This window comes from Microcaecilia unicolor, chromosome 5 (genome assembly GCF_901765095.1).
Source record: "Microcaecilia unicolor chromosome 5, aMicUni1.1, whole genome shotgun sequence".
NCBI lineage: Eukaryota > Metazoa > Chordata > Amphibia > Gymnophiona > Siphonopidae > Microcaecilia > Microcaecilia unicolor.
In genome coordinates this window covers 275009814-275036158 of record NC_044035.1, presented here as the reverse complement: position 1 = coordinate 275036158, position 26345 = coordinate 275009814, and the positions used below count along the sequence as shown (strand labels likewise).

Here is a 26345-nt window from a genome sequence, read left to right as displayed (position 1 = left end):
ACTTACAGTGAGTTATTACACACAAGAATATAAGCTATGCATATTCTTTAAGGATAACCACACTGGTCTGCAAACCCTCAAGGACTAGAATTGGACACCTCTGCATTGGATGGTGCTTTATTAACTGCCATGTTTAAGAAAAAACATTGTCATAATTCTACAATACATGTCCAGGTATCAGGATTTTAGAAAACTGATGAATGCATTGGTATAATTTTACACAATTTGGGCTGCAGACAAACATCTCACAAACACCTTTAAGGGGAATACTTTGCAAAAGTCCACTGATGCTCAGAAAGCTAGTTTGAGAGCACCAGGCTCTCATGTTCAATTGTTGTTTCTCCACAGTACCGAGGGATCTGAGGATCTCAACCAGCCAGCTGTACTGTCTAATCCAACAGTACAGTAAAAATGCATTAACCTTTGTGGCCCAAGCCTGCCTCTAGCACCAGAGTGGGAAGCTAAATTGTTTACTCAAGAAGTGCTGACATTAATTTTTTAATAAATTCCATTTTGTTCTGAGAAGACTCATAATTAATTTATGGCCACTGACAAGCAAGTGGCTGAAGACAAAACTCTCATTCATTTCCAAACATCCAGTCCCAACTCTTGTCACTGAGATTTCTTTTTTTACTTCATTGTGGAATCCATTAAGCTTTGCTATTTATACCACATCCTTGAGAACTTAGGACCAAATTCTATAAGAGGCGCCAAAATTTAGACATCATTTATAGAATATGGTTAGCGCAGAGATCAGTGAGGATTTGCACCAAGTGAACACCTATGTTAGGTGCAGATTCCCCGTATAGTATAACAGCCACACAAGATGTGGATACCTACAACTAAAAATGTGCATGTAAATTTTAGCTAAGGCCAATTAGCACCAATTGATCATTAGCACTCAATTATCAGCATTAATTGGCTGTTATTCAATGAAATTGTGCACACACCAAAATTTGTGTATGTAAGTTTAAGAACCATTCATAGAATTTGGGGGTTAATGTACAGTATTTGAACAGAAAATGTTATTGATTTCTAAACTGTTTGCCACAACTATGACCCAGAAAATTGCAAAAGTGTTTCAGTGAAGTTGACTGTTAAAAATATTCTCCATTTTTTTTTCAGTAGAAAAAAACTATTAGCTACTCGATGGAAATAACATCAATTCATCAGGGACAGGCTGAGGGAAATTTTATAAGGGCGCACATAGGTGCCGTGAACATGCCTATTTAGAGTCTATTCTATAAAGAAAAGAAGGCTTAATTTTCTTTCTACAATCTGTTAATGGGGCTGTCTCTTCCTGTACTACTATTCTCTCCTGTACTCTGGATACTCTCACTCCACCCATTCCCCGTTCTGTAAGCATACCTAACCCTAGACTTGCCTGACCTCTAGAATCTGCTACCTATGTTTCTGTGCCCAATCTGTTGCTGCCTTTGGGTAAATCCCATGCCCACACTAACTTCATACATTTCAAATTTTTGCTTACCTCCTTCCAGTCTGCTCTTTCACTTGCCAAACAAGACAAACATTTGTCAAACTCTCTTAGCTCCACTTCTCACCAACTCTATGCTACACTGAACTCTCTATTCAAAGTGCCTTCACCTCCAACCCCCTCCTTTTCACTGTCTCCCCAGCCTATGGCTGAGTACTTCCATCACAAGGTTCTCAAGATTAACCTTAAGTTCTCAACCAAGTCACCTCTACCCCTTATTCCCCCAGTCAACATTTCTTCAATCCCTGTGCCACCTTTTCTTCCTTTTTTGAAATCACTGAAGAGGAAACTGCATATTTTCTTTCCTCCTCCAAATTCATTACTGTTCCTCCTATTACCACCCATCTAACTCAGCACTTTCTCTTCTATTGTCAATCTCTGTCATATCCTCAATCTTTCACTTTCCACTTTTTGACTTCAAACATGCCATAGTTACACCATTCCTCAAAAAACCTTCAGTGGACCCTATCTACCCTTCCAATTATTGCTCCATCTCCCTCCTCCTTTTCTTATCCAATCTACTTGAGTGTGCTGTTCACCTCCATATTCTTCACCCACTTCAATTTGGCATTTACTCTCTACAATCAACTGAAACAGCCCTTGCTAATGTCTCCAATGACTTGTTCCTGGCCAGATCCAAAGGCCTCTATTCTATCCTTATCCTTCTCGATCTATCTCCTGCCTTTTACACTGTTGATCACCACCTACTCCTTGATAAGCTGTCCTCACTTGGATTTCAGGGCTCTGATGCTTTTATGTATGCTCTGGTGGATCCTCCTCCACTGCTATCCCACTATCAGTCAGTGTATTTCAGGGCTCTGTCTTGGGACCTCTTTTTTTCTTCATCTATACTTATTCCCTTGGTGCTCTGATCTCCTCCCATGGTTTTCACTATCACCTTTATTCTGATGACTTCCAGATCTACTCCTCCACACCAGAAATTTCTGCAGAAATCCAGGCCCAAGTCTCAGCTTGCCTGTCTGACATTGCTGCCTGAATGTCTCACTGCCATCTGAAACTGAATATGTTCAAGATTGAGCTTCTTATCTTTCCTGCTAAACCAACCTCTTCTCTTCCCCCATTGTCTATTTCTGCTCACAACCTTGGGGTCATCTTTGACGCCTCTCTTTCTCTGTACAAATTCAACAGACTGCTAAATCCTGTCATTTCTTTCTCTATAATATCACCAAAATCAGTCCGCTCCTTCCTGAACACACTATCAAAACCCTTATCCACACTCTTATCACCTCACACTTAGATTACTACAACTTGCTTCTCAAAGGTCTCCCACTAAAACATCTGTCTCCCTTTCAATCTGTTCAAAATTCTGCTGCACATCTAATATTCTACCAGCATTACTATGCTCACATTAACCCTCTCCTGAAGTCACTTCACTGGCTGCTTATCCATTTTTGCATTCAGTTCAAACTTCTCTAATTGACTCACAAGTCAAGTCTTCTCTTCTGTTGCCAATTCCAGATTCTGTTCTTTTTATCTTGCTGCACCTTATGTCTGGAATAGACTTCCTGAGTCAGTATGTCAAGCTCCATTTCTGGATGTACTCAAATCTAGGCTAAACGTCCACCTTTTGGAGGCTGCTCTTAACTCCTAGCTCCTATTGAATTGTAAAGCACCCCTGTCATTCCCACCATAAGTAATTCTCTAATCTCTTATTTGTCCTGTTTGTCTGTTTTGATTAAATTGTAAACTCTGATGATCAGGGACTTTCTCTTGCATGTTTAGTGTACAGTGCTACATACATCTGGTAACGCTATAGAAATGATAAGTAGTAGTTGTAGTAGTACAATACTGGTATAACCAGTTGCCCATGTATGATTTTACATGTGAGAACTTTATCAACCTTAGAGCTGGTGTAAATGCTTGAGCTTAGACTTGGAAGATATGCACGTAAATTACAGAATTCTATAATTTACGTACATCAATACATGTCTTGCTCACACTCCACCCAGACTCTGCCCATGTGAATGCCTACCTGAAAATGCCATCGAAAATGGGCACATACTTACAGAACAGCATTTAACTGGATTATTTTTATTTTCATATACATGTGTTTACATATACACATAAAAAACTAAAATACCAACATTTACGCACATACCTCTCACCTATATTTCTGTGGCTCCTCAGAGAATTACCCTCATTGGGGAACAAATCTATAGCACTGGCACTGTTATGTGCCTATTAAGCATGTAAATGATTAGAATAATGGTATTTACATGTATATGTGACTATCTCTGGGAAAAAGTGGCTAAAGTAACCTGAAACAAAAATTGAGGTTTTAATGAATTCTACTACTACTATTTAGCATTTCTATAGCGCTACAAGGCGTACCCAGCGCTGCACAAACATAGAACAAACAATGCAGACTGCTTATGGAGCCATGAAATGAAATTTCAGCCATTCTCAACATTTTAGATCTGCTTCTTTAGCCACCTTTTCCCAAAGCCAGCCACATGTGTGTACATATACACGTGTAGATGTCAAAATTCCTCCTAAGCACTATTCTGTAAATACACATATAACGTACACACCATGTATTTGCAAGGAGGTCTACACATGGGTGAAGCCTGGGCAGGACTCCCACTTATACATGTTATTTATAGCATCCAATAAGTTGCATGTTTATCTCTGACATTCAGGCACAACCCCTTAAATCTACTCTATGACATGTATGTCACCTGTTAGGCTAGTATATGCCAAGAGATACAGCTACACAAATCCCAATTCTGTGTGCCTTCCAGGGTTGGGTGGGCGACAAACTGCATACCAGATGTGAAAGCCTGCTAAGTGTGGTTTAACACCTACAGGACACAGGAAGGATCACGGAATCAGGGTTTGTGTAGCTGTATCTTCTATAGGTCTAGCATCTCTCCACTTCTTTCAGTCACTCTCTTCATCCCCCCATGGTCCACATCTCCACCTCTACCCAGCACCCTCCCCCTATAGTCTACCATCTCCCCCTCTGCCCATCACTCTACCTCATACTCTGTCGTCTTCTTCCTCTCTCCCCAGATCCATCACCAATAGTCTGGCATGTCTCCTGTCCCCCTCCCCCTGGATGTACAGAATCTTTCCCACTCCCTCCATCTTCCCCCATGGGCCCAGCACATCTTTTTCCCCCTTCCTTCTTCCCTAAGCCCTCCCCTCAAGTTCAAAACCTCTCCCTCCTCTTCCCTCAACCTTTGCTGTGAGTCCAGCAACAGTCCAGTCCCTCTTCTTCTCTGTCTCCTCTATGAGTCCATTATCACTCTATTTTCTTCACTTAACCCCCCCATAAAATCCAGTGCTGCAACCTCTCCTTTCCTCAACTCTGTCAACAAGTCCAATGCTGCTCCCTCTCCTTCCCTCCCCTCAACCCCGCCAATAAGTCCAATGCTGCTCCCTCTTCTTCCCTCAACCCCCCCCAAAGTGCAACACTGTTCTCTTCTTCCATCACCCACCCCTCAACATTGCTCACTCTCCTTTCTTCAAACCCCCACCCCAAGATCAATGCTGGTCCCTCTCCTTCAAACCTTCCCTCCTCATACACTCACACAAGTCCAACACAGCTCTCTCTCCTTCCCTCACTCCCTCCCCCAGTCCAGCACTGCTTTCCTTCTCCCTCCTCCCTTCCCTTCTCGGTCCGTCAAACCTGCATTGTCTGCCAGCTCCTGCAGGGTTAACAGGTTACCTGGGCCGGCGCCATAGCCATCTTTCTGCTGCATCCCACCCCTCTGACATAACCTCCTGTGTACACATTGGCGGGAACTGTCAAAGGGAAGGATCCGGTGCCAGCCCATACAGCCTGTTAACGCTGCAGGGGCTAGCAAACAATGCAGGCTTGATGGACTGAGGGAGTTTGAGGAAGGAAAAAGATTAAGCAGGAAGTGGTGCTGGACTTGGGGGGGTGTTTGAGGAAAAAGGAGGAAGCACTGCTGGCCTGTGTGGCGGAAGAGGGGAGAAAGAGACATGCCACACACTTTTAAAAAATGCTACTGTGTGCCAGCCCTATGACACACTTTTAGGTGGTCCCAACACACACCGGTTGAGAACTGCTGCTTTATAGAATAGGCTCCTACCAGGTGCCCTCTGTGTGTCTATTTTTTGGCCTGCTACTAGAGAATCACCCTGATTGTGTCTAAGAATTTAAAGTTTTCCTTCAAGAAATGAGCATTAGGGGTAATTCTGTAAAGAGCCACCTATAAGCAGCAAGAAGACACAACAGTAAGTTCAAGAGGTTACTTACATGTGTACATGACTTCTTACAGTGTACTACTGACCAGCAGAAAAGTACATCATGACTAGAAGGCACATACTTTGCCAATGGGTGTGCAAATGGGCAGACGTTGGGCAGGATGCAGAGTTACGCATTCAAATTATAGATTATTATCACAAGCCTTGACACAGACATTTACACCAACTGCAAGACCAGTGCAAGTGATCATGATTTACACGTGTGTACATTTGGAGTCATAATTGTAAGCAGGTGCTTACTTCCTTTCAAGAATAAACCTGAAATAGGGTCTATAACCAGCACTTTTGATAGATGCCCTGTCATAGAATAAACCTCTATAAAGGTAATTGTATAAACTATTTCCATATATAAAGTGCTGATTTACATGTGTGAATGGGCTCTTATAACATGAGATCACATTAGTAGGACAGTGTGTACATATATATTAGAAGAGGAAAAAGTCTGTTATAGAAGGTCAGCAATGATGCACCTAAATTTAGGCTCAAATGCTTATGCTTGTTCTAATGCAGGTGTATATGCACGCACAACTGACAATATTCTGTAAAGCATATGTTGCAATGGTTGGAATACTTTGACCCTCCCATCCCACCCCCTTGAAGTTATGAGCTACAGCACTTAGGCACCAAGTTACAGAATAGCACCTATATGCACTTATGCACATAACCACCATTTTGGTGTGTAACTGTCGTTTTAGAGTGGAAGTTATCTGACAAATTGCCATTTAACGTTTGGTGCAGTATATAGAATTCGGGGGTAGGTGTATCTGGGGCCAGAGTGTGGGCAGAGCATGCCTAGTCACAATTTATATATTTCATAAGATACATAGAAATGTTTACATGTCTTCAATCTAGGCACAATTTGTGCTAGTATTTTAGAAAGATATATAGACCCCCAATGCACTAAAAATGTGCATCACTCTCCCCAATTAACCTAGGCACCCTGTTAAAAATTACCTTCAAGAAGTTTGTACATGCAACTGATAAAACTTGGAAGGGTCAGCCTGGCCTCAGTGACTGGGAACCAGTTGGTTACCTAGTTCTTCCTTTTCTTAGTAGAAGTTTTATGCTAAGGTCAATGGTGTAAACCTAGGGAGGATAATAACCTCTAGTAAACGAGTGTTTCATCCGCAAAAATGGGCTCCTTGATTTCTCTCTCTCTCTCTGCTGTTAATTGCGCATATTTCTCAATAATGTGTGAACTTTACCTGTGAATTGCAGAGGTGGTCTTAAAGATGGGAAGAAAGTACGGGACTGAACTGTGTGAAAAGTTTTGTGCTGAAAAATTAAGTGCAGAGAAGGCAGACAAGTCTCTGCATGTGATTTGTCTTTGGAGAATAATCAAAGTGAAACATTTGTTTTAGTTTTGCTCCTATTATAGTTGCAAACCTTGAGGCTAAAAGAATGAGCAGGGTTTGCATCAAGGTGTCTAGTTTTGATTATTTACAGACTACAGTGATCAAATTAGCAGAAAGACATTGAAACACAAAAATGTATTCCTTCAAAAATCATTATCAAGTTATTTATCGATGTTTAGAGACAGTACTCACCTGGAGAACTTTAATTTGTAATGTGCCTTGATTTTGGATGGATAGTCTAGGATCTCTTCCCATAAACTCAAACCCTTCCTTCAACCAACTGATAACAGGAACAGGATCACCAGTTGCTTTACACTTCAGTAAGGCAGTCCCATCCACTGCTAGTGTCTGATTAGCTGGACCTTGGAGAATGATGGGTGGAGGTCTATCTGTCAAAACTAATTAAAAACAAAGATTAATGAGTTTGTTATTTCACAAGTTCATATCTATAGTATGTACTATGCTGATCGACAGCCACAGAGTAGAAACTGGTGTGGAGATTGCACACATAAAGGATGAATATTCAAAATAACTTTTGAGGCTGGCAGCAGCATCGGTCACCTAAGTGCTAATATACCATTTGGAAAGCAGGGCCAGTGGGGACAACTAGGAATAGCTCCTGCTCCATTTCAAAGACCTAAAGTGACATGACAGGGCAAGAGCAACTGAGGATTGTTACCGTTGATTTCAAAGTCTATTACATGGGCTCTAGAGGTAGGTGGGCAAAGTGAAGGTCAGGCTGGGGGTGGGGATTAGTGGAGGGCCATTGCTATCAAAATAAGCATCAAAGGAAATGAAAGTAATGACAGATAAGGGCAAACAGAATATCAAAATGAAAAGAGAGAGAGAGAGAAATGAAAATTGTTATTGTACACATCCCAGTATTAAGTCTTAAACCTCAAGGTCAGATACTGAATTTGTTTCAGGTTGATAGTGACTAGGGATGTGCCCAGGGAAAACAGATTCAGTTCATCTGGCATTTTCCCTTGGTTTATGGACTTTTTGGATTCATTTTGCACTTATTTTAAAGGTTACACCATAGGAGCCAGCTCTGTGGGTGCCTGAGTACCCCCAATATTGAACAAACTCCTTGATTATGGAGGGAGGGGTAATATTCATTGGGTTTAGCACTCCCAATCATTTTGAAAAGTTGGCTCCTATAGGTTACACATTCTATACATTTGGGCTTGGATGATGAAAGATAATGGGAAAATGAAATGAGTACAGACTTCTATTGGTGAGGACTTTTGTACTATTTATGATGGCCAGGGGAGGGTTGAAAGATGATTTGATTATCTAGAAATTTTATTTACTCAAAAGATGAATATTATAGGCCCATTAATCAACAAGACTTATCTGAGTAAAAGCTGCTCCTACCTGGATAAGTCCAGCTAGGCCCGGCCCTGCCACTAGTGGACTATGTGTTTGCCTAAGGTGATGGTGGCAGGTCAGGAGTACTGCATCTCACCTCTCCCCTTCCTTCTGCCACTGGAATCCCCATTCTGATGCCAAACAGGAAACTGAATTAAGCACAGGCCCACACTTAAGCACTGACATGCCCTGCCCCCTCCTCTTTTGACATGGGACTTCCTCTTGGAGGGGCTGGGGTGGGATGCAACAGCACTTGAGCTTAGGCTGTGCTTCAAGGCCCACGCTGGTGCTGTATTTAATTTCCTGTTTGACTCTGGAATGGGGAAAGCAGTGAAAGTGGTATGAGGAAGAGAAAAAGGGGACATGCTGGATACAGGAGGAGGAAAGAAATGGTACGTGGAATGGGTGGATGGTAGGGAGAATAAAACATTGATACTTTTCTTCATGGCATAGAGCTGAGAGAATCTACAATCCTTAGTAATAAGTTCAAATACTTCAAGACAGAACTGGCTCACAGTATTCACAACAGATTCAGTCCAAGGTCTAAATGCTCAGATCAAAGGCAGACTGAAAGTGATCTGAGTCCCTGGCAATAAGGATCATGGGCTCCCAGCCACCTATCAAAAGTGATTAAATTAGATGGAAGCTAAGGGACAGTGAGCCTCCGATTACTGTGGCCCTTGGGCACTGCCTTATTGTCTTAATGGTCAGTCCGTCCCTGGTTCCGATTCATTAACACCAGGGGTTCTCAACCTAGTCCTCAGGACACATCAAGCCTGGGCTTTCAAGATATCCACACTGAATATGCAAAAGACAGATTTGCCTATGAAGGAGGTAGTGCATGCTAATTTATCTCATGTATATTCATTGTGGTTATCCTGAAAACATGATTGGCTGGGCGTGTCCCGAGGACTGCATTGCGAACTCCTGACTTGCATCATATCCATACACAGCTTGAACACTTTAATCACTTCAACTTATTTCAAGGGTTATGGATCTACTCACATGGGTTCCACAAAGCTCAGCTAAAGAGCCATCAAGTTGCTGAGAACACAATGTTGTTCCTAGAGATCCCTAATGAAGGACCATCTCAGTTCCTTGGGGATATGGTTACCAGTTCCTACATAAAACCTAATACCAGGCCCACTACAATGATCTTGATTTGCCAGCCCCATGTAGTGGCACAGAATGTAAAGACCTAAGTTTACCTCCTCCCCCCAATCAGGCTCCCAATTCAAGAACTAACAAAGATTGTTGCCCTTACAGTAGCTTTTAAACACACTCAAAAAAACATTGGTTTGTTCTATACTTGCCATTGATTAACGACTTTCTGACTTTGATCAACCCAACCCCATTTAACACAGTTAATTTACTAAGGAAGCTTATAAAGCATTAAATACTTAGGGATCAATATTCAAAAGGGTTTAACCAGGCAAGAGGGGCAAATATTGATACTAAGTGGCCATTCCCTAACTGGCTAGCTTTGGAGTGGACTGGAGGAAGAGTTTGAGCAAAGCCCCTACTTAGTCAGCGATGATACTCAGTTTGCTAACCAGCAACTATGCACTGGTCTCAATGTAGGCCAATATCTAGTTAACGTTCGGGTTGTTGCACTAACCTGGATATTCAATGCTGTAGGCCAGATATGCCCTGGAATTGAATATCCGGGCTTAACTTAGCCCACAGCTGTGAATGGCCAGCTTACCAGCATAGGCTGAATATCAACCCCTTATTTCCTCTTGAGCCATCTTTTTGGTTACCTTCATATTGAGTAGGAAAAGCTTAGTTTATTTAGAGGCCTTTTTACTAGGCTGTGTACTGCAGGATGCGCTCAGATATCCCATGTAAGTGCCAAATGTGTGCTTGTTAACCATGCACTAATAATGTTTTAAAATATTGTGCCTGAGGGGGGGCATGTCTGGGAGGCGGAGAGTGGGAATTCGTTGCTAATCAGTTAGCACATCTATATTAGCATGTGCTAACTAGGTAGCACATGATTACTGCATGAGCCCTTACTGCCTACAAAATAGGGTGCTCACAGGGTAATTTTTTTTTTAATGGCTCCCTACTAATGGCAATATTAAGGGCCCTTATATTAAAGGGTTGTCGTGCGGTAACGGGCTTGCCACATAGCAAATCAGAATTACCGCAGGCCTAATGCGGTCTCAGTTGGTAGTGCTGCCCCCAGCCAATACCGGAAATTCCAGAAAAATATTACTGTAGGAGGTTACCCGGTGGTAATCGGGCAGCACCGGACACTGCCTGGTTACTGCTGGGTTAGCATTGCAGCCCTTACCACTACCTCACTGGGTGGCGGTAAGTGCTCCCCCTGAAATGGCTGCGGGGTAAGTGCAAAGTTACAGCATGGCAATTTCTTTTTCAGGATTTGTACCCACTGTGATAAAAAGGGCCTCTGCGTGCAGCAAAAAGGCCACTACCACTACTGAAAAGCTCCTTTTACTGCAGCTTAGTGAAAGTGCCCCTTAGTGCAAGGTCATTAATAAAAAAAAATGGAAAATCAACCAAATCAGCAGTAAAAATGGCCTTAGCACACAGGCAAAACCTGTGCAAGGGCACACTAAGGTCAGTTTTTACTGCAGCTTAGTAGATGGACCTCTAAACTTTATTGTTGGAAAAGGAATCTGCTGGTTTGTGGCCAGCCTATTCAGTTTTTTCTTGATGTGGTACATGCCGTATGGTTGCATATACTCATTGCTGGTGAGCTAAAATGACCAAATAGAGTATGATGATGCATTCTACTCATTCAAACTAGCTATATTGAAAGAATGAATTGAACATTAACATTTGAATAGTGTCATCAAACTAGGAGATGTTTAAAAGCAAGAGACAAAATAAAATGTTAAAGTAGATAGACATTTCTAATAGGGCTGCAATTTGCTAAAAAATGTAATTGCAATTAATCATGTGATTAAAAGCATGTTATTTATTTATTTTCCTTCCCACAGCAGCTCCTTGTGACTCTGGGCAAGTCACTTAACCCTCCATTGCTCAGAGTCGCAAGGAGTTGCAGTGGAAAATAAATACATAACTTACTTTTTATCACACTTACAAATTTTAATCAAAATGCAACCCTAAATAAATTAAAGAATAAAAAGTAATGAAAAGATAAGAAATACAAATTGAGAAATCACAACTTAAAGAATCTAAAACAACATGCAGAATAGCTATAAACAGCCTCACAGTTTTCACAGTTTACTTGAGAAATGCAGCCCTAATTTCAAACAATCATTTGGTCAAAAAAAGAAGCAGAAACGCCTAGACAAAGATAAGTTGATATTTTGTGTAGGGTTGCTGATTTCCTCACATTCTGGGAACATTTTTTTCTTTCATAAGCTGAACTTTGTCCCCTTCTATCTAATGACTTCACATTAACATTTTCATGCTTGAGGTAATTCATCAAACATTCTGCACTACCTTTAGCTCTACCAGAAGTGGGACATCCCACGGATGGGGTGTATGCTTATGCTCACTTGCTGGCAAACACATTTCTGTTCATAAATAATTCCACTTTAGAATCAGTTGCTGTGCCATCTGTTCAGTAAGGAAAAAACCTCAGGATTTTGCTGACACAGTAGGATTATCTAAATAGGACAGTAAGCATCTTTGCTTTTCTTGTTCCTTTCTGAACAGCAGAATATTTGGCATGTAATTAAAAATGTTCTGATGTACTGTACTTTGCATGCAGTGCTTAATATTATGTAAACTTCCCAATGAAAAGTAACATCTGCAAGATATGGATGGACCAGAAAATCTATCATGCATTAGACAGAAGACTGACCACAGCAGGAAAATTCCCTTTAGTGACTAAGCCATTGCAATCAGCCCAATAAAATGATTAAATATTTCACTCAATATGATAGAAACTGTCAGTCAGTAACTAGTACCAGAGATACTCTGTACTCAGAAACCATAAGTAACTAGTTTTCCCAGCCTGATATGCCACAATGAAAGCTGTTCCCATAGTAGTTCTGGAGGACAGGAGATGGGTGGATGTGATTTCTTTCCATACAAGTGAAAGGAAGGAGGAAGACGGGAACTACAGGCTTGTTAGACTGACCTTCATGGTGAGCAAATAAAAGAATAATGCACTTTCTGGAAAACAATGGACTACAGGGTCTAAGGCAGCATAGTTTTACCGGTGGTAGGTCTTGTTGGACAAATCTGATCAGGATGTTTGACTGGGTGGCCCAAGAGTTCAATCACATGAGGGTGCTAGATGTAGTGTGCTTGGAATTTTGCCAAGCTTTTGACACAGTGCTGCATAGGTGACTAAAAGAACTGAACACCCTTGGTATGGGTGTAAAAGTAAATGACTGGACTGGAAATTGGTTGAGTAGGAGGCACAAAAGATAAGTGTGAATGGAATTCACTCTAAGAAAATGGGCATTAACAGTGATGTGTGCAAGGATCAGTCCTTGGTCCGATTCTTTACAACAAGTTAAATTGCAAAGAGGTGGTTGAGATAGCCTTGCCTTTTTTTTAGACAATACCATATCTGCAACAGTGTAGGCATCCTAGATGGTGTAAAAACTTAAGGGAGAGTCTGCAATTTGGCAGAGATTTAATATTTTAAAAAATGCAGGGCCATCTATTTGGGCTATAAGAACCCAAGGAAGTGGTACAACATGGGGGTAAAACTCTTCTGCACGTGAAAGAAGAGCGCGACCTGAACATCTTGTTATCTGATGATCTTAAGGTAGCTAAATAGTTAGAAGAGGTGGTGGTAAACCAGACAAGATGCTTTAGGGCATTAGGAAAGGAATGACCAGTAGAAAAAAGGAAGTGATAGTGCTTCTGTAGAAGTCTCTGGTAAGACCAAACTATAAATACTGAGACCACAACTTAAATCTGGTTAAATTCAGTCTAGAGGGTACTTTAAAATTGCTCATATTCTTCATCATAAACCTTATGAGGGAAGAAAAACATCCAGGGATCAATATTCAGTGTGAGTTAACTAGGTAGGAGCAGCTCTTACCTGGTTAACTCATGCTGACCAAATCCCGTCCAAATATTAATTGGCTAGTGCCTCTGAATAGCTGCTCAGACCACACTGGTATTATCTAGTTATTACTGAGGTGGTCCACTGGTAGCATCTAAGAAGAGCTGGAGGTGACCCAGTTAGTGGTGATTTTCAGTCTGTTTACTAAGAAACTACCTGGAAAAAGTTAGTACAGCAAAGGATGCTGGTGATTGCCCAATCTTCTAATTTTCAGTGCTTGTATCCGGGCATAGTGTAGCAGTGAAGGAGAAATTAGGTCTTACCTGCTGATTTTCTTTCCTTTAGGCCCTCCAGACCAGTCCAGCAGCTGACATATGGGTCATGCTCCCTTACCAGCAGATGGAGACTGAACACAATTTCTGAGGCTTGTATAATAGCCTTGTGCCAATTAATATGCAACAAAAAAAGTAGAAACCAAATAAAACAAAAATTCCCCACTATTCTGCCCACAGAAAACTTCACTGTAATCTCCCCAAAGTCACATAAGTCAGAGGCTAACCTCAGTTATGTCATTTTGTTTTGTTTTTTTAACATCACACACAACAGCAACCAGTGTAACAATTATGTACAGAGCTACCCCTAGCAAGGAAGTCCTACAAAAGAGACGTGAAATGAAAGCAGTAGAAGTGTCTTAAAAAGCAATCCAGAATGCACGAGTGGGTGCTGCACTGGTCTGAAGGACTTAAAGGAAAGAAAATTAGTAGGTAAGACCTAATTTCTCCTTCCTTGTCAGCCCTTCAAGACCAGTCCAGAAGTAATGAATATTTGGGCAGGCACCATGCAACCAGCAGAAAGGCGCCAAACATCGTGTCCTGTTTCGCCTGGACATTGATCCTGTAATGAGAAATGAAAGAGTACATGGATGACGAGACTGCCACCCTGCAAATATCCAGCGGCAGAATCAAACTGCTCTCAGCCCACGACACTGCCATCCCCCTAGTCGAAAGTGCTTTTTTAAGTAGCTGAGGAACAGGGCAGCCTTTGAGAATGTAAGTGGAAGTGATCGACCTCTTGAGCCAGCAGGCCACTGATGCCTTGGATGCTGCAGAACCTGTGCTGTGTCCCCCAAAGAGGACAAATGTTTCAAATTCCAAAACTCCGTCTTTTGCAAGTATGCCCCCTTATCTTTCATGAGTACTAACCCCGCATTCCACCTCATGACTTTTAAGATCCTCCACTCAAACCAGCTGACCATGCCATTGTTTGAGAAATTTTACACAAACATACTAGGAATGCGATCTCAGTTTACGGTCCACTTCACTGCAGCAAATTTCTTTTCGCCACCAAATGTCATTAGAGGATTCTAAAACAGATGCTTATGGATTTGCTGCCTGAGGGCAATACTAGCCCTGAATCAAGCCTGCAGGAAAGAAATTTATCCCCTCCCTTATGTTTTTCCTCTTCTACCCTATCAGAATTGTAGTTCATTCCCCTTTATCCTATTCGTCATGTCTATTGCCCCCTCCTCATCTCATTCTTTCCTCTCTCTTTAGATTATAAGCTGTTCAGATGTACTCGTATATAGGGACAGGATAGTAAATCCTAATGAACTTGAAACGTGGAAGGCCCGCTGCCAGATGTACCATATCCCAGTACCGTGGGTGACGAGGCCAGTCTGGTGTGCTCAAAATCACTGACCCATGATCACGCTTGATCCACTGAACCACCAGTCTATCAGTGGCCAAGGAGAGAACAGATACAGCAGACCTCGCGCCAGCCACAGCTGAACCAATGCATCTTTCCCCTCCACGAGTGGGTCCTGTCTGCAACTGATGAAGCGGGGCACTTGGTGTTTCCCACTGATGGCATCAGGTCCATCACTGGGCAGCCCCACACCTGCATTATGAACATAAGAACATAAGAGTAGCCATATTGGGTCAGACCAATGGTCCACCTAGCCCAGTATCCTGTTTTCCAAACAGTGGCCAAGCCAGGTCACAAGTACCTGGCAGAAACTCAAATCGTAGTAACACTCCATACTACAAATCCCAGGGCAAGCAGTTGCTTCACATATCTGCCTCAATAGCAGACCATGGACTTTTACTCCAGGAATTTGTCCAAATCTTTTTAAAACCTAGATATGCTAACCGCTGTTATCACATCCTCCGGCAAAGATTTCCAGAGGTTAACTATTCGTTGAGTGAAAAAATATTTCCTCCTGTTCATTTTAAAAGTATTTCCATGTAACTTTCTTGCGTGTCCCCTAGTCTTTGTACTTTTGGAATAAGTAAAAAATTGATTTACTTCTACACCACTCAGGATTTTGTAGACCTCAATAACTTACGTATTTTTATTTATTTAGATTTTGCTCACACCTTTTTTAGTAGTTGCTCAAGGTGAGTTACATTCAGGTACACTGGGTATTTCCCTGTCCCTGAAAAAACTCACAATCTCAGCTTATACCTGAGGCAATGGAGGGTTAAGTGACTTGCCTAAGATCACAAGAAGCAGCAGTGAAATTTGATCCGGGCACCTCTGGATGTCAAGACCAGTGCTCTAACCACTATTTATTTATTTTAGTGCATTTCTATCCCACATTTTCCCACAAGCACAGGCACAGTGTGGCTTACAGTAGGTCAGGCAAAATTACAATAAAAGAAAGGTATAAACATAGGATGACAGAGCTGGGATGAATTCACAGAAAAGACATGGAAAGGAAAAACTGTCCAACAAGAGCAATTGGGTTAGAGTCCCACTTCAAACTACAACAGGAGAGTCAAATAGTGGGATTTGGTATGGAATAGGCTTTCGTAAATAGGAATGTCTTTAAGAACTTCTTAAATAATTGATGGTCTGATATCCCTTTTAATTGCTTCGGCAGGTCATTCTAAGACTTAGCACTGGTATATGGGAAAGACGAAGCAAACATATGCCATTCCTAGGCCATTCCTCCACTTTTGGTGGTGTTGAAGGTCTCTTGATCTAGATTCCAGCACCTCCAGACTTGTGCCGTGAATCAAGTTGCTGGAGTCCAGCCACCAGCATAGATTGCGCATCACCATTCCCCTCCCCCCCCCCCCCCCCCCCCCGAGCAGCAATCACATCTGGTACACATCGCAAGCCATAGTATTGTATTTACATTATGAAGAGCTGCTTTACATGCATTTGCTGTTTAGTGCTGCATTAGGATACTGTGTCTAAATGTTAAAGCTTTTAACACACATTAAGAGCAAATAATCTGAGTTAGTGCCTTAACACAGCTAGACTACTACCCCCTAAATGTTTTTTTTTGTTTAAAATAGTTTGATGCCTCCACCTACTGCATAAATGCTTTCAGTATCAACCATATGTGCATATATAAATAGAATAACACAGCAGAGGAAGATCATAACGCCCATTCAGTCAGCCTAATTTTATTTTTCCTCCTCCTTCCCTAAAAGCAACACCACCACCTTCAGTATACCAAGAGAAAAAAAGACAAAGGAAAGGAAATAAAATGTTATAATACGTTATGCATGGATATTTCTGGCTCTGCCGGGTTTTTAGTGAGAAACCTGATTTTAATATTGACTTTATTCGAGGAAGAAAAAAGGAACTTGTGTGTCTGTGTCCGAATGTATGTATATATGTTTTAGCTGGCCATGAGCAGTGAAATGAATTTATCTATAAGTAGAACTGGATGGTTATTGAGGAAAGCTATTCCATATTTTATGCTCAAATCAATACTTTCTTTTCTAGAAAATGAATAGGAATGATTGCTAATTTGCTGGTTATGCAATTCAAATGGAAAAAGTGTGGTGGTAAATCTTTCAAATAGTACACTTTAACACCAAAGATTTTCATGGGTATTGTGGGACTTTTTCTGTGGATGTGTAAAAGGAAAAGAAGGGTCTGACATTCCAAGTATTTGCTTTATATTATTTTTATTGGTAGAAAAAAAGTATGGTAATTAGGGCTGTATTTTGTTTTCTACATGTGGAGGACAATTCTATAAAGCAGCATCTATTTGGAGCCTATTCAAAAAAGGAAAGAAGGCACCTGCTTTTCTTTATAGAATACTAGCATAACAGTTTAGATAATGTCAGGAACCACCCCCACCCCCCCCCTTGAAACCACACACACACAATTTTAATCAACATAAAGCATGTCCTATATTACACATACTTCATTATGTAGTAGAGTTAGGAGCAGGACTTCACAAACTTCCTAATGGCATACATTGAAGAGACCTTTATAGAGGGGCCCTGTTAGACTTACAGTAAATCCCAATAAAACATAAATAAGGAAATACAGTCCAGTAGATATTTATAGAGCCCTGCAATTTCCTGTTATAAGGCAAGATGTAGCTACTACTTTGTATAGGGCTAGATTCTATATATGGCACCTGAAAACTCCACGTAGAAAAAAAATACATCTAGGCATATACCTAAATTTTATAGAATAGTCTTAAATTTCCATGTGGTATATAGAATACACTGAGTGCTGGTCCACACAATTAAATTTAGTTGTGGTCAATTATGCCAACGAAAACCTGGTATAAATACAGATGCCAAAATTAGGCATAGAGCAGGTGTATTCTATAACCACACACATAGATTTTAGAAATGCCCATTCCACACCTATAACCATGTCTACTTTTCAACTATGCGACTTACAATTTATGCGCACCACGTTACAGAATATTCTTAGAACGTAGTGCACGTAAATGCTAATTAATGGGAGAGGGTCTTCTGGCTGTTAGAGAGAATGTCAGTGACTTTGTGCTACTGACAGAGAGGGGGTAGCATTGGCCTTTGTCCCTTCAAGATGACACTTAAGCAAGCAGTTGTAAGGGCTGACATTGAAAATCTTTGGCCACCATATGGGGGCTCATTTTCAAATCACTTAGATTTACAAAGTTTCACAGGTTACTATGTAACTTTGTAAGTCTAAGTGCTTTGAAAATACACCTCTATGTATATTCCTCTTGTATAAGGGGAAATACAAGTTAACATATTCAGTCTACTCAAACCATACCTTATCATACCTCTTTTACACCTCTACATTTTAGGGGGTTTACATGTTCAAATCAGGGGCGTAGCTACGGGTGGGCCTGGGTGGGCCCAGGCCCGCCCAATTTCGTCCCAGGCCCACCCACCGAAGCACACACAGTTGCAGGAGCAGCAGCACGGCACGACGACGGAGGAATCCATTCCATCCCGATTTCGCTCAGGCCCGCCGCCCGCCCACCACCACCCAAGCGCACACACACACTGCTGCAGTCTGCAGCAGCAGCCCCGTCGCGGTAGCCAAGCATCCGCGTAGGTCTTCAGGGTAGGCTCCAAACATCAGCCCGCCGACGCCTACCTTCGTGAATGCACTGCAGGGCCGCGCAGGCAGCGCGCTGCGTCGTAGTTTCCCATCGTGATTCCATCCGGATCCTACACAGCACGGCAGTAGCGGTAGTAGCAGCGGCGCTAATGACTGGACGTGCGCACGTGCACTATGCGAGGCGAGCCTCAGCCTGGCCCTGGACGTGGGAATTGGCATCGGAGGACCTGGAAGTTCACAAGCGATCACTCCAGAAGTTTCAACAGTAGTGTCTGCCTCCATAACTTTACTACCAGTGCCAAGGTAAGCAGCAGCTGCCTGCTGCCAGCAGCCCAACCCAGCCCAGCAGCAGCCAGCAGGTTATAAAATTGCAAATGCTTTTTTTTTTTCCATTATAATCATCATGTAATTTTTTTTTAAATTAAGGCTAGCTGGGGTCTGGGCACTATTAAAATTTATTGTTGTGGAATTTCTGGGTGGGGTAAACACTTCACTGCCTAGGGCAAAAAAATGTATATATTTAATGATTAAAATATACCCTTTTTTGCCCTGCAGTGAAGAGCCCACCCTGAAGCCCACCACCATGACCTGCCAGCATTTTGATTATTCTTTTGAAATCAAAATGATGGCTGTGGTCTGCTAGTGGGCTTCTGGATGGGGGGGGGGGGGGGTAGACGTGCCGGTGCCTAGGGCAATGAGGAGCCCATCCCCACCCAAAAATTCCCCAACAATAAATTTTAATAGTGCCTAGCTAGCTTAATTTTAAAAAAGTTGTCTTTCTCTCATTTTAGTGGGTTTTTGGGTGGGGATGGTCTCTGCAGTGCCTAGTTTAAAATTTATTTATCTATCCATATATATATATATATATATATAGTGCCCACCCATATTAGCTCTGGGCCCACCCAAAATCTCAGGTCTGGCTACGCCACTGGTTCAAATACCAGCTTTCCAGAATCATTTGCTTTATCACACCTTTGGATTGAACACCTCAGAAGCTTGCTCTCACCCCTCTCATCTCACTGTCAGCACCTCCCCCTGCTATTCAAATCTCAACCTCCCCCTCCCCCAGCTTTCACTTTTTCTTCTCTTCCTCAGCTCTCTCTGCCTCTCCCTCCTTCAGTTCTCTCTCTCCCAAGGATTGACCTCTCCTAGCTTTCTTTGCTCCTTCCCCAGTTTTCTTGTACTCCCCAACCCATCATTACTCTTTCAAAAAGTACAAAGGTTTGGACAAGTTCCCGGCGGAAACACCCATAAACTGCTATTAAGCTAGACATGGGGGAAATCATTGCTTATCATTGTGTAAAAGTAGCATTGAATCTTTCTAATTTTGGGAGGATCCTGCTAGGTAAACATGACCAGTATTGACCACTGAAGGATACAGGATAGTGAGTTTGATGGCCCTTTGATCCAATGCAGTACAGCAGTTTTTAGGTTCTTGTGTACTGGCACATGGGTGTTTCTCTGTCCCTTTATAGTTATTTTACAAGAGGCTATGTATTCAATGATCTTTTTTTAAAATATCCTGCTAATTGTGAATTTTCAGACTTGGAAATCCCTTTGTTAACCTAAATAAAATTAGGCATAAAATGCATTTAGGGCCTCTTTTACTAAACCACGCTAGCGATTCCTGCGCGGCAAATGAGAGGAACCCATTCAATGCTTATGGGCTTCCTCTCTTTGCCGCTCTGGTAAATGCCAGAACAGTTTAAGTAAAAGAGACCCTTAACACTATTAATATATGAATAAAAAATAATTTGAACTAATTGTACCAAGCTCTGCTGCTAATATAAAGCAATGATTGTAGCCATTAATCTAAAATACGGTTAACTACATTTCTAGAGGTGTACTTAACTTTTCTGCATTATCTGTTGTATTAACAGTTAACTACAAGGTGCAATCCCTACTGCCTTACATGAAATTCCACCCTAGGCATGTCCATCCCTTTCCATCTTTTTACGCTTACCTCCTAATGCTCATTTCCTTCTGAACCCAATTCCTCCTATGTTTTACTTACTTTCCGCTTACCCCATTAGTTTTGCGTTTACCACAAACTGTATATTCTTATTACGACTTTGTATTATTTATATTGTTGCTATGTAAGCTGCATTGAGCCTGCCACATGTGGGAAAGCGCAGGGTACAAATGTAATAATAAATAAATAAAAATAGATGTTAACATGATACATTAGCTGTTTTTAAGCTATGTGTTAAATGCATACTAAACAGAAATAAATGGAAGATTCCTAAAATGATATTCAGGACCTGCAGTTTTTAAACTGAATACTTATTTTTGCCTTGAAGAGCAGCATCATTTTTTTAAAAAGATTTTAGCTTTCTCATCCTGGGAGAGATGGTGGATTTATGTAGCAGTATTTCAGAAGAAAGTACCAGATGTGAATTTCAAGTACATCAAATACTCTCTTAGTTCAATCCATAATCAAGGCAATTATCATTCAACTCAACACACCGCGGCAGTAATTCCCTTTCAGATTTAAGCTCAATTGGAAACTATCTCCGATAAAGACTTTTTCACTTTCAGATCAATAAAATGTAGACCAGAAACATTATTGTATCTGGCATATTTTAGCCCTCATTTCACTTAACATATGAGTTAATTCTATAATGGATATACAATTGGCAGAAATGAGTTGGCCATGAAAAGTGATGGCTCCTTTCCCAAGTCATATTACCAACAAGGCAAAACACCACCAACCTGTCAAATGAAACAACTGCCAGCTACTGTCTGATCAAAGACTTTAAAAGCATTTCTCCAATATCACATGCATTTTATTTTGCTAATTCATTACAATGTATTTACTGTCTTTTTGCAGAAATTCATGTTGTTGTGGACAGTGCACTGGAGTCTTCTGCCCAGTGTGTGGTGACGGCCAGAATAGCCAGGATGCTAAATAAGACCGAGAATACTATAATGCCTCTGTATCGCTCCATGGTGCAACCTCACCTTGAATATTGTGTTCAGTTCCAGTCGCTGTATCTCAAAAAAGATATAGTGGAATTACAAAATGTTCAAAGAAGAGAAACCAAAATGATAAATGGAATGGAACTCCTCTCATATGATGGAAGGCTAAAGAGGTTAAGGCTCTTCAGCTTGGAAAAGAGATGGCTGAGGGGAGATATGAATGAGGTCTACAAAATCCTGAATGGGGTAGAACGAGTAAAAATGAATTGATTTTTTACTCTTTCAAAAAGTACAAACACTAGGGGAAACTCAATGAAGTTACATGGAAATACTTTTAAAACAAATAGGCGGAAATATTTTATCACTCAATGAATAGTTAAGCTCTGGAATTCTTTGCTGGAGAATGTAATAACAGTGGTTAGCACATCTGGGTTTAAAAAAGGTTTGGACAAGTTACTGGAGGGAAAGTCCATAGTCTACTATTGAGACAGACATGGGGAAGCCACTGCTTGCCCCGTAGCATGGAATGTTGCTACTATTTGGGTTTCTGCCATGTATTTATGACCTGGATTGGCCACTGTTGGAAACAGGATACTGGGCTAGATGGACCATTAGTCTGACCCAGGCTATTCTTATATAAGGCAGTATATATCAAGAATCAGCAAGATCCGGGCAATAGGTAATTATAGCAGTAAAATTATTCAGGTAGTACACATTATGATATAGAATACTACTTTCAATGTCAACACAATGCATATTAAAACATCTTAATAAACAATATTAGGTGGAACATATCTTTGATTTGCATCCAGAAACTATACATGTACATCTCTGTTTCCTTCGTTGCCTAAATTGGGAAGCAGAGAGCATGTGTACACCACTGATGGTAACTTACAAACAAGAAAGCTATGTTAATATGTATGTATGCTCCTTAATGCAATACCATTTGTAATTCTGTTACCCGGAAATGGCATCCGCCAGTATGGCAAATGTAAGCCACATTGAGCCTGCAAATAGGTGGGAAAATGTGGGATACAAATGCTACAAATAAATATTGATCATTGATTTGGTGGGATATAATGCATCATCTCTTAAGTACAGTCATGTTATCCTCTCATCTGCGGAGGACAGGTGCAATAGAATGTAGATTTCTTGTAATACAGTAGTTCAAAACCCAGTCCTTGGCAGCCAAGTTTTCAGCATATCCACAATGAATATGCATGAAGGAGATGTTCAAACACAGCTTTTTTGTTAGCAAATTTCTGTCAGGCATATTCCTTGTGGATAGCCTGAAAACCCAACTGGCTGGGTGTGCCCTGTCCCTGAAGACAGGGTTAAGAACCACTGTTCTAATTTAATATTTTCATTGCATTTCACAAGTCATATTCATTTTCAAGCTATTAGTCACATTAGTGCTGTCACATGACAAAACAGTTTTTTTAAAAACATGTCATTTCTACTGACCCTAAACTTCTCAGCAGTGGCGTACCAAGGGTGGAGCGGTGGGGGAGGTCTGCCCCGGGTGCACTCTGCAAGGGGGTGCAGGGAGCAGCTGCAGAGCTGCTCCCTCTGACATTACCTCCTGTTTCGGGGCAGGAAACTGGCGGAGCAGACAGCCATGCGACTGCTCCCTGCACCCCCAGGAGGTAAGAGCGATGAGCATGGGGGGTAGAGGTGATACGTCGGGGGTGGGGGTGTGTGTGTGTAATGATTCACAGGTAGAAGGGTGATTCACTGGGGGAATGGTGATGCATTGGGGGGGGGGGGGGGGGGGCGCAGCAGCTATCTGCCCCGAGTGGCAGCCAACCTAGGAACAGCACTGTTTCTCAGCAGACCAAAAAATACATGACAGGCACATACAGCCCAATATTCAGTGGCACTCATATAGGGGTCTTTTTTACTAAGAAGCAGTAAGTACTAACATGTGCTTACCACAGCAAAAAAGTGCTTACTGCATGGAGCACTGAGGCATCCCATAGCAATTTTGCAGTATGATCATGTTTCCTACGTGCTAAAAAAAATAAACTTTATTTTTTAATGCTGGGGCAGGTCCAGGACGAGAAGCAAGAATGTTCTGCACTAATCGGTTAGCACTATTAAAGCATAGTTATCGTGTGACCCTGTAACACCTACAAAAAAGGTGTAGTTAAGTGCTCATGGCCTAATGGTCATGTGCTAATGGGCAAATTCGCGCAAGGCCATTAGTGCTGAAATTGCAAAAATCAGCCTTTATACCCATGCGGTAAAAATGGCCTTAGCGGGAAGTGCTAAGAGGCAAGCAACGCAAGAGGAGACGAACCTGCCTGCGTGCCTGCCTCAGTGAGCACTGCTGCGCTGCCTTCACTTCCAGTTTGCTGCGACTTGAAGAGGAGAGGGGAGGGCAGGGGAGGGGAGATAAAATTGCTGGACATGGAGGGGAGGGCAGGGTGGAGAGGAGACATGCTGGACATGGATGAGGGGAGGGCAGGGGAGAGAGGAGACATGCTGGACATGGAGGGGGGAGGGCAGGGAGAGAGGAGACATGCTGGACATGGAGGGGGGAGGGCAGGGGAGAGAATTGCTGGACATGGAGGGGAGGGCAGGGGGGAGAGGAGACATGCTGAACATGGAGGGGAGGGGAGAGAAGGGCAGGGAAGAGAGAATTGCTGGACATGGATGAGAGGGGAGGGCAGGGGCAGAGGAGACATACTGGACATGGAGGGGAGGGGAGGTCAGCGAAGAGAGATTCGCTGGACATGAAGGGCAGAGGAGAGAGGAGAATCGTTGGACATGGATGAGAGGGGAGGGCAGGGGAGAGAGATTCTCTGGACATGGAAGGATGGAGGAGTTGGCAGGGAGAGAGGAGAAATGCTGGTCTTGGATGGAGGAGAGGGGAGAGAGAATTATTGCTTTTTATGGATACAGGGGAGGGAAGAGAGAGGAGAAATGCTGAACATGGATGGAAGGGATGAGAGAGGAGAAGTGCTAGACATGGATGGAGGTGAGGAAAGAAAAAAGAAGAAGATGCACATGGATGGAGGGAAAGGGAAGAGAGGAGAAAAACTGCACATGGATGGAGAAAATAGGCAAAAGCTGGATCCACGTTATACCTCCTCCAGTCAATTCCACGGAGGAGGACACAGCTTTTACTTATGGATGTAGGGCAAGAAATGAAGAAGAAAGGAGGAAAGTAAAGAAATAAATGGAAAGGAAGCCCTGGAAACGGAGTTAAGAGAACAGATAGAGAGCAGCAGAATCAGAGACTCGGACCAATATGGATAGAAAAATAAAGTCACCAGACAACAAAGGTAGAAAAAAATCATTTTATTTTCATTTTAGTGTTTGGAATATGTCCAATTTGAGAATTTACATCTGCTGTCTTATTTTGCACTGGGTATACTGGAGCTGTAACAGCTTACAGAAATTATTTATAATGAAAAAAAATCACATTATTTTTTTCTCCTATACTAGTATAATATTTTCAAGGATGTCTGTTTATATGCGCCATGGCTGGTATAATGGGTGTGGCTAATGTGGGCGTAACAATAAAAGTGGTGGAGCCATGTGTGGTGACCCCGCCCATAATGAGTACCAGCACCTTTTTTTCTATAAAAAAAACACTGAGTGAATCTATCATGCCAGGACAAACATCCAAAACAAGGATCCTACCTATAGTATTTTAGGGCCCTAAATATTGCAGTGGGGTTCTAAAATATCAATACATCTATCGAGAAAACTAATCAAGCCAAATTTCTATAGAATACTACATAGAAAATTCATGTTAACAATACGTTGGTCACATACACAGAACATAAATGGCATATACAGAATAAGTGATCACAAACCATAAACAAATTAAATCAAAATCCCAAGAGGCCAGATCATGCATGTAGTACAGCACCAGAGAAATAGAAAGAGATGCATTTTCTCCTACACTGTGCAAAATATAATGATAGCACATGCCACAGATGTTGTTAGGGGTTACAACTAGGGCAATTGCTCTTGGCCCCCTGGCCAGAGAGAACCACAGGCCAGTTAGAAGCTGAAGAAAGTGCAGCCTAATAGTAAGCTTTGGGGTCCCCTTCCAAATTCCCCGGCTATATCTAACACCAGCTCTGGCAGGATCTACATTTCAAATCTGATATATTCTAATCACAAAATGAAAAACTAAATATATATTTTCTACCCTTTGTTGTCTGGTCATTTTATTTTTCAATTTTGGCTCCAAGTTCTGGTTTCTGCTTCCCTCTGTCTTCTCTTAACTCACTCACCAAGGTCTCCTGCCAATTTGACATTTCTACCATCTCTATATCCACTATCTATCCGTCTTCTTCCATCTCTATGCCTCTATCTTCCTTCATGTTCAATATCTCCCTTTCTCTGTGTCCCTATATTTCCCTGTCCAGCCTCCCAACTCTCGTCCTCCCCCATGAAAATATATCTTTCTGTTCTCCAACCCTATACCCCATCCAGCTTCTCTCCCTCTCTATACCCTTTCCAGTATCTGGTTTGCTTGCTTGATTGCCTGCCTGCTCACCCACTGTGAGGTCTGGCATGTTTCCCTTCCCTCCTACCTTGTGCTATTCCAGAAGCTCTCTCCCTTCCCTCCAGCCCCCTCCTCCTCTTTTTCCTCCCATGTCTACCAGCTCTCTCCCTTCCCTCCAGCCCCGCCTCCTCTTCCTCACACATCCAGCACCCCTTT

General features: G+C 42.0%; 1 protein-coding gene across 9 annotated transcripts in view; it reads right to left on the bottom strand.

Annotated features, from left to right (window-relative positions):
* ROBO2 (roundabout guidance receptor 2) overlaps nucleotides 1-26345 on the bottom strand; it is an 888662-nt gene that overhangs the window by 171829 nt on the left and 690488 nt on the right. For all 9 annotated transcript variants that reach the window (XM_030204228.1, XM_030204231.1, XM_030204229.1 and 6 more), the window contains one exon: nucleotides 7297-7502. In XM_030204228.1, coding sequence (XP_030060088.1) covers nucleotides 7297-7502 — 206 coding nt within the window. The remainder of the gene's footprint in view (nucleotides 1-7296; nucleotides 7503-26345) is intronic.